The sequence below is a fragment of the Fulmarus glacialis genome, unplaced genomic scaffold, assembly GCF_000690835.1.
Source record: "Fulmarus glacialis isolate BGI_N327 unplaced genomic scaffold, ASM69083v1 scaffold6771, whole genome shotgun sequence".
Lineage (NCBI taxonomy): Eukaryota > Metazoa > Chordata > Aves > Procellariiformes > Procellariidae > Fulmarus > Fulmarus glacialis.
The window spans coordinates 50,150-64,096 of NW_009190777.1; the positions used below are offsets into that span (position 1 = coordinate 50,150).

The 13,947-nt window shown below is 46.5% G+C and overlaps 1 protein-coding gene across 1 annotated transcript in view; it reads left to right on the plus strand.

The window, feature by feature from the left end:
- SLC4A4 (solute carrier family 4 (sodium bicarbonate cotransporter), member 4) overlaps positions 1 to 13,214 on the plus strand; it is a 57,587-nt gene extending 44,373 nt beyond the window's left edge. Inside the window, exons 15-20 of the mRNA XM_009586414.1 lie at positions 979 to 1,047; positions 2,687 to 2,860; positions 5,380 to 5,541; positions 9,611 to 9,707; positions 11,665 to 11,744; positions 12,988 to 13,214. Of these exons, the coding sequence (XP_009584709.1) occupies positions 979 to 1,047; positions 2,687 to 2,860; positions 5,380 to 5,541; positions 9,611 to 9,707; positions 11,665 to 11,708 (546 nt within the window). The 3' untranslated portion in view covers positions 11,709 to 11,744; positions 12,988 to 13,214. The remainder of the gene's footprint in view (positions 1 to 978; positions 1,048 to 2,686; positions 2,861 to 5,379; positions 5,542 to 9,610; positions 9,708 to 11,664; positions 11,745 to 12,987) is intronic.
- The last annotated feature ends 733 nt before the right edge of the window (positions 13,215 to 13,947 follow it).

Below are 13,947 nucleotides of genomic sequence, written 5' to 3' on the forward strand. Positions count from 1 at the left end.
AGGCTTTCCTTCGGCGACGGCGGCAGAGCTCTTTCCGTCCTTCCTGGGTTCAAATAAATCACACAAAGGCCATTATTCAGCTGCTGCCCAAGCATTCCCATTCAGGTCACGCCACGCTGGCTGTGCACAGTTCTGCTGTGGGGCCGAGGAGCTCTTCCCCCTCTCGGCAGCCGCGCAGTGGCTTTTGCCGCTGAGGAAAGCTTTGTGCTTCAGGTCGGAGGGACAGATACTCGTTCTGGGGAGAGCGTATGTTGTTAACCACACGCCGCCTTCGTTTCCAAAGGAAGGTGTCCCCGATGGCAGGACCAGTGATGGAGGAACGGGCAGCGCTTAGCGCTGGAGGGAGCAGAAATTGGTGTTTGAAAGGACAGTTCCTGGCAGTGAAGAAAGCAGCCCACGGTCCTGTATTTGTGAATGGTTATGGATTAATGTGAGCGAAAGATGGAGCGGTCAGAGATTTGGTTGGCAGGACTGTCATCGCTGAGGTGGAACTCAAGAGCAGAGCCTTTCTGGATGGATTTCCACGGCTTGCTGAGCCGGGCGTACCACAGGATCATACTTGCCTTTTCATCTTCTCTGCCTTCTGCTTCTAGTCTCACCAGAAACCAAGAGGTGAAAAGCAGTTTGAAGCTTACTGGAACACGTTTACCCCGCCTCTTCTTTAATTTTCTGACTGACTGGCGCTGGCTGGCTTCCCTCCCTTTGGTTCTTGGAGAGACATCCAAGCCCCAGTGAAGTGGGAGAGCCGGGGGCTCGTTCGGCCCCTGCCCTGCTCCTCGGCCCTCCAGTGACCGCACAAACGTTCTTGCGGCTCTCAAAACACAGCAGAAGGATTGCTCGCTTTATTACTCTGCGTTGGCCACTCGTAGGTGCAATTTGAGTTGATGACAGGCGAGGAATTATGTCTCCCGGCGTGTTAAGGGCGCATTGTGTGCGGGGAGGTTGTTCACTCGGTCTCCTCTGCTCTTCCCCCCGCAGTTCATTCCCATGCCTGTGCTCTACGGCGTCTTCCTCTACATGGGTGTCGCTTCCCTCAATGGCGTGCAGGTGAGTCCCTCGAAGTCCGACTCCCCGCCGGCCCTTCTCCAGAATCATTAACCAGCGCGGGGTTTCTTTCGCAACCCTCCGGCCTTTCCCTTCTCCTTCACCGCCTCCTTTTCCTTCCCAACAAACCCCGGGGAGGGTAGCGACTGTTTACAAACATTGCCGCCGGCTGGCTGTCCTGAGATTGAGACCAAAGGGGAGCGATCTGCTCGGCGGGAGAGCAGCCAAGTCCGGGCCCTGGAAGCGATGGGGGGTGCTTTCTGAAGACCCAGGGTCCATCTTCCCCCCCCACACACACAGCTCAGCGTACGCTCGCAGAGGCCCCAGGCTCGCTCCCGGGATGGTTCGGGCCCTCTGCCGGGGCGTCTGTCGCAGAGCGAAGGAAAAACAAGGGAGGGTGATTTATGGCGGCGGGGTTATTCCGCAACGTTAACGAGCGGGAACATTGCTGTTTGCCGGGGAGGGGAAGCCAAAGCCCTTTCTTTGTCGTTGAGGAAATATTACGTAAGGCGCCTTTCTCACAGCGCAGTGTCTGTAATTGGCCCTAGGAAGCTGGAAGCGGTTTTGTTGCTTTCTGGCACCCTATTAATTGTGGCCTTTCTTTTTAATTCTTGGTCGTGCTCTAACAGGAAAGACTGCCTGTTCTGTGAGCGCCGTGAGAATTTCCTTGGGTATTCTTTAAAACGACCCCGGCTTTCACTCACTGGTGTGAGACCCATCTGGTCTCAGCGGCGGGCAGCAAGCCCGCGTTCGGGCCGGGGACAAGGAGGGGATTGTAATGTTTGCCCCGGGGTTGGTTCTCCTGGAGGGGATTTCCCCTGCTTCCCAGCCCAGGTGGTCAGGGGACTGGGCAGCTTGTTTTCCCTGATCAAGGATGTTTTTCACTCCATGAGAAGTCATGGTTTTGGTTTAATTCCAAGTCCATCCGGTCCAGCACGGGGCAAGGGACGCTGCCAGAAAAGCTGCCCGTCTTCCTCACCCTTTGGTTAGGTGCCTTGCTGTTCTCTGGTAACGTGATGTCTGCCCTCGCCTCCGTTGACCTCTGCTCCCGATTTAATTGGAAAAAAAAGCATTGTTTTTAAATGCTGAATGTCTGTCTTTGGCAGGAGCGGGGCAGGGGAGGGGGGCAGAAGTGACCCAGAGTTTGATGCTGACCGTAGTTTGGGCATTCGTCTTGTTTTCTCCATTTTGTGGGTAATGAAGTGCTTCCTACAAGAGAAAATTCCCTGTGTCCTGCAGATCAGGCCCGTTCTTTTGAAGGCAGCGGAGCAATTTCCACCGACACCTTTGTTCCTTGGTTTACACACTGATCACCAGAGCACATGGAGTCCTGCTCCTTAAAATGAAGGCAGCTCAAAGCCTTCCTTTGGGCTGCTTCGCTCCTGTGTCTCTGTTTAGTTGCCAAATGGAGTGTAGACCTAGGACCTTCACTTGAGACAACTGAGTTAACACGTTTAGCCCGCCCTGCGTTAAGCACAAGTGAGTCAGGATAGAGGAGCTGTGCTGGGTTTTCTACTGGGTTTCTTTTACGGAGGGGAAGCAAGTCGATTCAAGGTCATGCTTCATAGTGGAATAATGCTTTTGTATCTCTTTTTTGTGTACCCTGGGTTTCATTTAAGTGTCTGTTTCTTTTCCTTTCCAGTTCATGGATCGTCTGAAGCTGCTCTTGATGCCTCTAAAACACCAGCCTGACTTTATCTACCTGCGCCATGTCCCGCTGCGCAGGGTCCATCTGTTCACCTTCCTGCAGGTGGTGTGCCTGGCCCTCCTCTGGATCCTCAAGTCGACCGTGGCTGCTATCATATTCCCTGTCATGGTAGGTGACGTTCTCCTTCGCGTCCCTCCCTTCCGCAGCCTGCGCCTTCCACACACGCTCATACCCTCCCATAAAGAGGCAAATCCAACCTCTCCCTGTCAAAACCCTCGCTCGGGGCTCTGCCTCCATTCATGGCACTGATGTAAGACTGCACGGGGTCAATGTTGCCATGGTTGCCTTTACGTAAATCCTCTGGAGGAAAACGAGCCTGGAAAGTTAATTTTTTTCCAGAAAGGTGTAGTTAGTTTTCACCGTTCCTGGCTGCCAAGGTTAGACTTGCCGTGTTTTCTCCTTGAGCTGCACGAATGAATGAGAGGTGCATAGTTTTCCTTTTTCAGTCCACACTAATTACCGTGCAGAAAATGTCTCCCTTGCTTTTAAATAGCACAGATTGATAAACCCAAGAATGAGGCTCGCTGCTAAGAGGTGTGCCAAATAGAGGGAAAGGATTAGCTCTATCAAGAGCAAAAAAAAAAATCCTTTTCCTTGAACCTGAGTAAAAAGACAGTAACGTTGATTCATGTGTTTCGCATGGGAGGATGATATGTAAGTTTGTAGGATGCATGTCCTCTTTCTAATAATGCATATAAGAGTCATGTTAAAACTTATTTTGCATGTTGAGAGATAAAATGTTCATCACACGGAAGAACTGTTTCTTAAATACACTCTGTGCAGTCAGTCTGAAGCAGTATTTCTACATCAAGGAAGGGGAGTAGCGAAACAGCTATCTGTGCATTTAGATTATCACTAGTGCTGTAGACACAATTAGGCACTTAAACCAAATAAAAAACAAAGTGTTCAGGGGAGTTTATAAGTACACTTTGCCTCAAGCATCGAAACCTGTGACCATGGATCTTAAATGAGGGAGCACGGAGCAGATCCTTCTCCACCTCCGTGCCTGACCTGTAGCTCAGCTGGAAGAGTTGGGAGGAAGGTGGCCGTAGGGCCAAATGGATCGAGTGTGGATCCAGTGGGACCGTAGCTGCACGCACAGAGATTCTGCCAAGTTTGGTCTCTGGCTTGGAGATGGGTCGGACTGCTGCAAAGTCAAAGCTTTATGAAACTCCTTCAAGAAATCTGGGCCCAATGTCACCTAGTTTCAGGTTTACAGACAAGTAAAATTTCAGTTGTGGGTGCAGTTACGAACTGCAGTGCTTATTTAAGGGAGAGAAGGAGGGAAAGCAGAATACAGAACAAGGACAAGCATTTGTTCTCTGATGCTGGTGAAATGAGAAAAGATGATGCAAGTAAAAAAATCTTCCAAATGTTCTTGCTGGGACACACGCTCATATATAAAGGCGTTAAAAATCAGCAGTTCCCACTGTCACGCCGTTCCATTGCATTTTCCTGGCTGTGTTGTACCGCTGTTGAAAGCTGAATCTAAGATCTGGACACGCTTTCTCTTTGCCCATAATAGAGAGAATCTGAGTGAACCCTAAGTCTGCTGAAGTTTGTTATAATGGTGCAAACTCAGTGAAGGTATGGTTACAGCTTAGATGTAGCTGGATCTGATGTCAAAACCTCAATTTTTTGCACTCGTGAACAAAAAGACTATAAAATTCCAATTTGTGAAGATCCGGCCAACAGCCAAACCTCTGTTTATTTGAAGGAAAAGCACTTTTAATACAGAAGTAATTCATAATGGGATAATCATGGGTGTCTACATGGCATCTTTCCACCCCCTGAGTAATTTCTCACTTCTGTAATCGCGTCTTAAGTTACGCAAGGCAAAGCTTGAGATCCTTTCCTAGGAATTGTTTGTGCCGTTGATCATCATTGCTCGGAACAAACTCTTCGTCTTAAAGGCAGTCTTCAGTTGTCGGGAATGGGTTATATCTTTTAGTAGCCAAGTCGAGCTTTCAGTCTGTCGGTGTACCCTTTGGTAAAGCGTACATGTGATCTTGGTAGGCATCTGGTGGGGGTGTTCAGCCCAGCGTCGATGTAAACACCTATTTCAGACGTGTCCCTTCTTTTTTTCCCAGTGCCTTTGATTGCATTCTTGCACAGAAAAAGCTTTTCCTCCAGTTTCATGCAGTTACAATCCTAGTAAACTTTATTCTGCAAACTCTGAGGGCACAGTTCAGCCCTTGTCTAATTTCTGAAGAGTTCTTACAGCTGGGGAAGTGGTGAGAAAAAAGTAAAGACAATTACTCAGGCTGCCCCCGTGAACTTGCATATGTAGGCTGAATCCAAAAATAAATGAAAATACTCATTTTTTGTCTCTTTATTATTTTGCGTGATGCCTGTCAGTTGGATGTTAAAAATGACCTTTGTCTCTACAGCATTAAGTGATTACGTACTTTTTTCTGTACGTTGCTCCTGTTTATTCTGATGTGAAGCAGTCGCGGTTCAGACTTTCAAGTTGATAGGGATATCCCAGGTGTTCAACTTGTTCTCTGTATGTTCATTTACAACCAGAAATAAAGTCTGTGGGATTAAGAAGCAGCATCAAGAGGAATGCACAGAGCGTTCCCAATTGAAGTAAAATGTGACTGAGAAGTCCCTCTCTGCCTTTTCAGATCCTGGCACTTGTAGCAGTCAGAAAAGCCATGGACTACCTCTTCTCCCAGCATGACTTAAGCTTTCTTGACGACGTCATTCCAGAAAAGGACAAGAAAAAGAAAGAGGACGAGAAGAAGAAGAAGAAGAAGAAGGGCAGTATGGACAGTGACAATGATGATGTAAGGAGCTTTCCGCTCTTGCCAAATTACTCATTTCTAGCTAGCTAATCCCGGGGGACGGTCCCTGCCCCTCCCCAGCTCTGGGGCTGGGGATTTCCCAGCCTCTTTTGAAGCCGACCAGCTCAGTTTTTTGTTGCTGCAGCAAATCGGCCACAAATAAGACTTCTTTTCTACGTAGCCTTCCCTTTTCCAGACGTCACCAGCCTGTGGTAGGTGGTATTTGCATTGCCAGGAATGAAATGACACTTTGCACAAGAGCACTAGGTACCTGCTGAGATGTCGTGCCCTTTACTAGAATGCCTTTCATCACCCTGCCTTGTTCATCTTTCCCTCCTCCGCCTTTCTCCCCTGTCATTGTCTTTTACATTTTAGGAGGAAAATGGTTTCCGCCAGCAGCTCTGTTACTTCTGAATATATTCTAGTTTTCTTTTTTGATATTTTTTAATTACTCTTTTTAGAAGCACGAAAAGATGTGACTTGTCATATTGCAGGAGAGACTGCTTTCTGTCGATAATACTCATGACCTAAATATTTTCAAAGTATGCATGCCCTTCTGCAGTATACTCCTTGGTCCTACCTCAGGTTGCAGCACGCCCTAAAATAGTGAAACGTAGCTGTTTTTGTCATTACTAAGCACGGTGACCTGACTAGACCAGATCCACGTGCCTTAGACTGTTCTATTTTTTGCTGTATAAATAATAAGAAGAAATGTAGTCCTCGTGCCTTTAAACATTCTCCTACCCAGATCTAGCATGAACTCAAATCCTATAAATTTATATCGAAGCGCTAAGCACACTGGTTATATAGCACTTTGTATAGCAAGTGTGAACTGCCTTTAGAGAGCTGCCTGCCTCGGTCAGCAATACCTTTTGCAATGTGAAAGGGGAGTTAGGCTTTAATAATTTTAGCCTACATGGAGAGTGTTAAGGACAGTGTCACTTGTTCTGCTCATGTAACCATCCAGGGTTCACGAAGAAGGGCTTTTGCTATGATGTAGGCAGAGGTAAGATCACCTGAAGCTGGAAAAAAATCCCATTTTAACACGGCAGGAGAAACAAACGAGAAGGGATCGCACTCTGGGAGGAGGCAGGCAGCAGGAAAAGTCAAGTGGCCCTTTCTGGAGCACTCCTGCCCGGGTCACTGGCCTGCAGCCCCCAGGTTTGGATGGCAGCCTGGTGCGGCATGGCAGAGCGGCAGCAGCCCGCTTGCTCCCTGGCCTGCGAAGTTGGTACGAAGTGGGTAACGGTGACCTCCCCAAGAGGCAGCTGCTGGGTCAGCGTGTCCGCCAGGAGAGCTTCTTGCAGCAAAGCCTGAAGGTGGCACCACTGCCACCAGACCGGAGGGTCACGGGTGCTGCGGCGTTGTGGTGCCTCGCTGCGTGTTTGGAGGGTTTCTGCTGGGTATCGGCTGCATCCTTTCTGCGCCGAGCAGATCTTCCAAATCGGCCCTCCTTGTGGGTTAGATAATACATCTGGTGTCTTCAAGAGGAAAATGGCAGCTCCAGGAGTTCCCCCAGACCATCCCGATGCCTGATCTTGCTCCAGGTTGGGAGGGCAGGAGAGGCAACCTCAGTCCTGTGGAGGACAAGCTGGCACCCGAGTCCTTTATGTGAGAGCTATACAGCACCTCTGCAGATCTCTGTTAGAGGCAACAAAGTCAGGCTATTCCGATGAGAAAGTACGCAAAGGCCTTTCTATAAAGAGCATATGCTGTCCGAAGTAGAGCACGTACACTGCAAAAGACAAAACTAGGAATTTCTTAGGTGAAGGTGCAGCACTGTAGGAGGTGGCCCGGATCCACACCTTGTTAAATCAAGCTGAATCCCAGCTGGGAAGATTAGCTTTTATTTCAGACAGCAAGCTCCCCTTTCCCGTCATTCCTCCAGTTCCTGGGAGGCCAAGGGTTTCCTTCAGCAGGTAACTTTGTGCAAACCAAAATGAGAGAAAATGCCCTACTGTACCTAGCGAATAGTCAACAAAGGTTTGACTCCATCCCCTCCTTTTGACTCATTTAAATCCAGCAGCGTGGTATCCTGAGCCATGGCTCCCATATCTCCAGTATGTTTTAAGCTATCTCCTCTCTTCTCAGGCTTTTCATGAGTTTCAGGTACAGTAATTGATCTCATGGGTAAGAGAATTTATGCAAAATGTTGGGTTTTAACTCTTCTTGGTTTTTTTTTTTCAGCATTTGCTTTTACCAGCTTCCTGAACGTAAAGCACTTGGCATTATGGGTTTGATTATTTTCACTCTTTCTCTTCCAGAAATATGCCCCCATGAAGTTAGTCCTGTGGGATTTGGTGGGCAATACACCCATCAGAGTTCAGCAAAGAGAATTGCTGGGCGTTGCTAATGCAAGTGGCTTTAGACGAATGAGTACGGCAAATCCTGGCATTGGTGGAGACCGCTCTCAGCACTAGTTAGGACTCACCTAAAGCTCTCACTGAGGGTTTGCTAGCAATCACGGTAGAAGAAGGAGCTGCAAAGACAAGATTTTCAGTAACCTCACCATTTTTCCCTCCAGCTTTGTCTTTACGAAAGTATGAATTAGTGCAAGTAATTGCTGTATTTGCCTAATGAAAACTCAAGCACTTTGGTTTTCTCTCTGATTTTATGTCAAAAAACGCATGATCCAAGAAGGGCCAGACAATTTTTTTTAAAAAATCTTGGGCTAGTATATTTAGTTTCAGAGTCAGAAATGCTGTGTAATGGTCTCTTCTCCCCTTCAGGGCATTTTTGGCAACTGCAGATACTTTCTCTCTCTGTTCATTTTAGATGGTGAAGTTTAAAGCAGACCCTGAGCGTCAGCATTGCCGTTCCACAGACCTCGTACATTTATTTATTCGCACGGAAACGGTGATGTGTTGGCGAGGTTACCCAGCTCTTATGCTCTGCTTACAGCACGGCCCCAAACGGATGGGGATTTTGGGGTTGGCTTCATTGCCTCAGTGCTTTTCTGCAGAACCATCTTTATTTGAGCTATGCTTGTCCCTCAGCCTCGTAAAAATACTCCTGAGGAAACGTTTTGCTATTGGAGTATGAAATACTGCACTGAATGTCAGTTGCGTTAAAAAAAAAAAATCTGAAAAAAAATCCGGGGAGAGGGATTCTCTGGCCTCCGTAATGTTTTCCTGCCCTGGCTTAAGGCTTCCCTCCCTCCACCCCAGCGTTGTGCCCGCTGCTGCGTCTGGTACTCTCCAGGAACAAAGATGTGTTAACGTTTCTGGCAAATACCACCTTACTTCCTTTGCCAAGCTATGCAGTATCAGCCCTTCCTTGGTTATGAGAAGTTACTTTTATTTAAAAAATGCAAAATAATTCCAAATACCTTCTACTAAGCATAAGCAGGCGGCTTACTGAAGTCGGCGGGATATAACTGATGCTGGTACCCGAGCTCCGGGGGATGCCGGGTACGGCTTCTCTCCGCACTTGTGCCTCTTCTTGACCGGTTTGCTGTTTCTTTTGTCTGGCTGGGAGTACTGAATTCTTAAAAGGGCCCTGGATTTGACGATTTTACTGTCAAAAGAGGTGTAATTGAGACCGGTTTGACTCGACTTAAATAAAAGGGGGAGTTGAGTCAGTCCAGCTTAAGGAACCTCTGCCATATCATGTCTGGCCCTCGTCCTCATAGAGCAATTGGGAAGAAAAAAGGGGTTTTACAGACATCACAGCAGGATAAAGCATTTTGATGAGCTTTCACAGAAGCCAATGCCCCGCTATTTCTGCCTACGAATGCATTTTGCATCTGTATTTCCTGCAGCCAACTCCAAACTGAATTGGATGGCGTCTTATAAGCTGGTGAGGTGGGGAAAGGGGAAGATAACAACTACACAAGAGTACTCTTTCAATCTGTTTTACTTCAGCGGTGCGAAGGAAGAGGAAAAGTGGGGTGCAGTGGGGAACCAGCGGAGGCCAGCAGGCAACTAAGCTGTACGATGCTTTTTTAATTTTTTCTTCTTTTCTTCTCCTCATTCCTACAGAAACTGTATGAAGGATAATTTTAATTTGTGGGAGACGATAAGAGAGAGAGCGGTGAAAATATTCTAAGACCTTTTACACGTTTCTTTCACAGTCTGACTGCCCCTACTCAGAAAAAGTCCCAAGTATTAAAATCCCAATGGACATCATGGAGCAGGAACCTTTCCTAAGTGATAGCAAACCTGCCGACAGTGAGTAGAACTAACCTCTTGCATGCCTGCTTGACTCTGACTTGCAGTACAAAAATAGATATATATTTAGAATGATTTAAAAAAAAAACCAACCAAAACTTTTCCTATTACTTGAGAAGTACTTTTTCTTGTTCTTTTTTTTCTCTTTTTTAATTTCCAGGCCTCTGATTTATGACAGATTTTGGTTTTGTGAGCTTTTTTCTTTTGCTCATTACAAAATCGATGTTGTTCCTTCTGGTGCCTCCAGCTTAAGCGCTTTTATCCAGCTACTAACCGGTCTCTTGGCCACTCGCTCTCTCCTCCTCTCTTTTCTGACCTTTCCTGTTTTGCGTTAACTCCGCTGATGGTTTGATTTATTTTTTTCCTCTGAGCCTGGTGTTCTGGATTTGTAGCATGTCTAAACTGCATCGCTGTCCCGTTACTGTTTGTTTCTTTAGGTGCCAAGCAGCTGCAAAAATCAGCGCTTAAAAGAGTAATTAAGCATGTCATTGATCCACATTGCGCATTAAACTGACAAGGCAGTGATCAGTTGACCATTAATGTATTTCCCTTCTTAGGTGATTTGCTTTTGTGCTATTCTGTTTCTTTTTAGTTTCTTACTTCAATATCTGCAATTGGTTATTACGATCTTTATTTTCAGTCATTTTCACTTTTCATATTGTAGTCTTTTAAGCGAGGAATCGGGAATAACAACTGACCTTAGCTTTTTTTGCCTTTGCGCTGACTTTTTAAAATACTATGAGCAATGGGTGCCATCTGGAGATAAATATGCTGTTTTGTCGTGAGACGGGAGGGGAGAAATACGAATGATAGTAATAAATCAGTAGTGCTGCAAGGCTGGTGATTTCTAGGAGTAGGACCTAAACCCACAGATCTTTAGATCCTTAAGCTGTCATTTAAGAGCTGGTACCTAAAGTCCCTTGTCTTCTGGTGGCATTTAGATACCTTAGGCAATCGTAAGCACCGCTCTGTGTTTTTTAGATACGGGAACACTGAGAGATTGGCATTGTAAAACAAAGCCCAAGAGAAAGAGACGTTTCCCTGACTATTTAGATATTCTCAGTGTTTTGCTGATAAGGAAAAGAAAAGGAGCGAAATCAGCCTCAGACAACCAGACAGGTCCTCCTCGTTTTTCTGTGAAAATGCCCTGATGTGCTAAAACCAAATTGCATCCTAAATATGGTTATGAACAGATGCGCTGTTTTCAACACCTTTAAGGCTGAAATAGTTAAGGAAAAGTTAATTCTTCCGCAAACCTGTTTGTTGGAATGCCCTTTGAGACCACACAGGGTGAATCACCCATGAGCCGAGCAGCAGTTGGTGTGCGTATTTGTACGTTTTTATAATCCAGTAATTGATTTGCTGTTTTTTAATTAGAAATAACACAAAAAAAAAAAACCCAAACACAAAAACCAGGCCCTTGGACTAGAAAAAGTAGCTGGAATCCAGCAACACTGTGGTATTGTCCTTGGATATAACTGCTCTGCGATTCAAAGCATATTATTAATAATACGGCTGACATCAGCTTTCCTTCAGCAGTAGCCAGAATAGGGTTGTTAGTAACAGCGAGTACACTTCCCCAGGCTGGGTGAGGAAAGGAAAGCATTTCAGGCAACAAGCCACCTGTTTGCTCGTAAGGAGTTTGGGTGCGAGAGTGAGGAGCACAGGGTAACTGAAGAGGTGTAGGTAAAAGGTAAGTGTCAAGACCTTAAAGGTGGTGAAAGTCGTGGGAAATGAGTCTTCGGTCGCGTTGGCAGTTCAAGGGTTTTTATCTTGGAGGAGAGAGAGAGAAATTGAGTATTTTTATTTACAAGCTGTGAAATTCATCTGGCAGGCAGGCAGCAGTAAAAAAGCATTGCCAAATAGCTGAGAGTATTCTGGAGAAACTGAGGCTGGGCTTGAGAAGCCGTCGGTGCTGCAGGCAATGACAAACAAGAATTTCTTCCCTCCCCGACAGGAGAAAAATCACCAACATTCCTTGAACGCCATACGTCGTGCTGATACAATTCCTTTCCTTCAGTCACACACCATGCCAAGGTAAGCGCCCAAAAAATGCACTTTATAGTGATTCTGCAAAAGCGTCTCGGCTACCCCTCAGTGTACCGAAAGTCAGCGAGGCAAAGTTTCTGTCCCCCTGTAGGAAACTCTTAGAAAGCACTTTGAGAAAGTGCCCTGCATAGGGCTGCAGCATCCCAAGTTGATTACCAACGCGGCCTTACGGCGCCCGGGCCGGGGAGCGGAGAGCCCGCGGGAGGCCGGAGGGCTCCACCGGCCTCCGTTTAGACCCCAGCGGCCGTACCGGTGCCTGGTTTGGGGTCTCAACCAGAAGAAAGGTGCAGAGCAACTGGGAGGAGTCTAGAAAATGTGTCTGCCAGGGAAAAATTAAATTAATTGGGATTGTTTAGCCTTTTAAAAACAAAAAAGAGACAGACAGTGAGGGAAGATTGCTGTTACGCTTTCCTTCAGTCATGTAACGGGATGTTGCAGAGAGGAAGTAATCCATTTTCCCATGTCTGTGGTGGAAAATAGAGTAAAAAATAATCTCGAATTGCAGCGAGGAAGAGTTAAGTAACAATTTCTCAGAGCTCAGCCGCGGCTCAGCCCCTTGGGGCCACCACGGCCCTCCCAGCGCCAGGGGTCGGATCCAGACCCAGGCAGCGATAGTCCTCTGAAAGGTCGAAGAAGTATCTACACTTCCAGGTGTTAGAGAGCGTGTGAAATCCATCTCGATGGCTATAACCAGATTATTTCAAAGGCAGTTTATGAGTGTTGCCCCAGCTTGATGTGAAGCAGACGTGCTGGATACTTGGAGCTCCTCAGTCAATGAAATTGGTGGGTTTACCTCTGACATGAGCAGTGCTTAGACCAACTCATTGAAATTATCTTAGGTGATGTACGGGCCTTATGTGATGACAGGCTGTGTATTACCACTGCCTGTCAAGGTTATTTACTTGGTATCTGTACGCTGCCGGTTTCAGAAAGCTCTGCTGTGTGAGCTAACGCAAGGAACCGATACTGGGAGCCGAGCGTTTGTTCCACGTCTAGATGTGACACTGTCTGTTGGGTGTCCCAGTAAGTCCCAGGATCTGCAGCTTTTTCCCAGTTTACGCCAGCTGCCCGTCTGTTTTGTTTGTAAAATGCTGGCGTTCTCTTGCGAGTTGTCGATGATTGGGTTTTTTCAGGAAAAAATTTGCAGAAGTCCTAAGCACGGCAGCCCACGTTAGGCTGAGAAGCCTGGAGGTGGTGCCCACGCTTACCTTGTCTTCCCTTTTCTTCGCAGCCCTCCACGACCTCCAGTAAAAGTTGTGCCTCAAATTAGAATAGAACTTGAGCCTGAAGACAATGGTTACTTCTGGAGGAGCAAGGGAACAGAAACTACTTTGTAATTTGTCTGTCTGTTAAATCTTTTATGGAATTTATTTTGCCACTAGCCAAATATTAAAATGCTCTCTGCTCCCCGCCTGCATAGGTAAATGAGACACCCCACGCTGCCCCTCCACCTCGCCCCCCCAGGTCGCTGACCCCTCCCCACCCGATTTTCCCACGCTGACCAAGACTCGTTTTGCCTTCTCTGTCGCTTCGACACGCACGCATCGCGCTCATTTGCGAGCAGAGGGCAGAAGTATTAAGGATATCATATCATACCTGTGGGAGATGTCAGGGGAACTGGCACTACTTTAGTTGTGAATCAGTGTTTGTTTGTTTGTCTGTTTGTCGTCTGGCAGAACAAAACTGACCTCCAGGCTAGTTCGATGTCTTGCTTACACTGCTCGAAGATGCTGGAAAGTGCTGCTAATGCTAACTTGCTCTTAAAGCCTGTACTTGTAGTTAACCCAGGAAGGAAAAGGAAAAGGTACTTCACTCCCAGCACAGACAAACCATTGCCATCGTTGTAGCATGTGTTTTGAAATGTCCCTTTCCTATGCAATTTTTTTTAAAGAAACACTTTAATGGACTTAATCCGTCAGGTACATTGAAGAGTGTTATTTTCCTAGATTATTTTGTTTAAATTATGGGGGCCTAACCTATGACTTTTTTTTGACAATTTTTTTAACCATTTTTTAATTACTGTAAAGAAAAATGAATTTTTCCTGCAGCAGGAAACATATAGTTATGAGTAGCTCTACCTCTTATTTCTAGATGCCAGGCTTTCTGTAAAAAAATGTATTGTACCATATATAATGTGATTTTTACAAAAAGAAAAAAAAAAACAAACCCACAATATCACACCACAATCTCC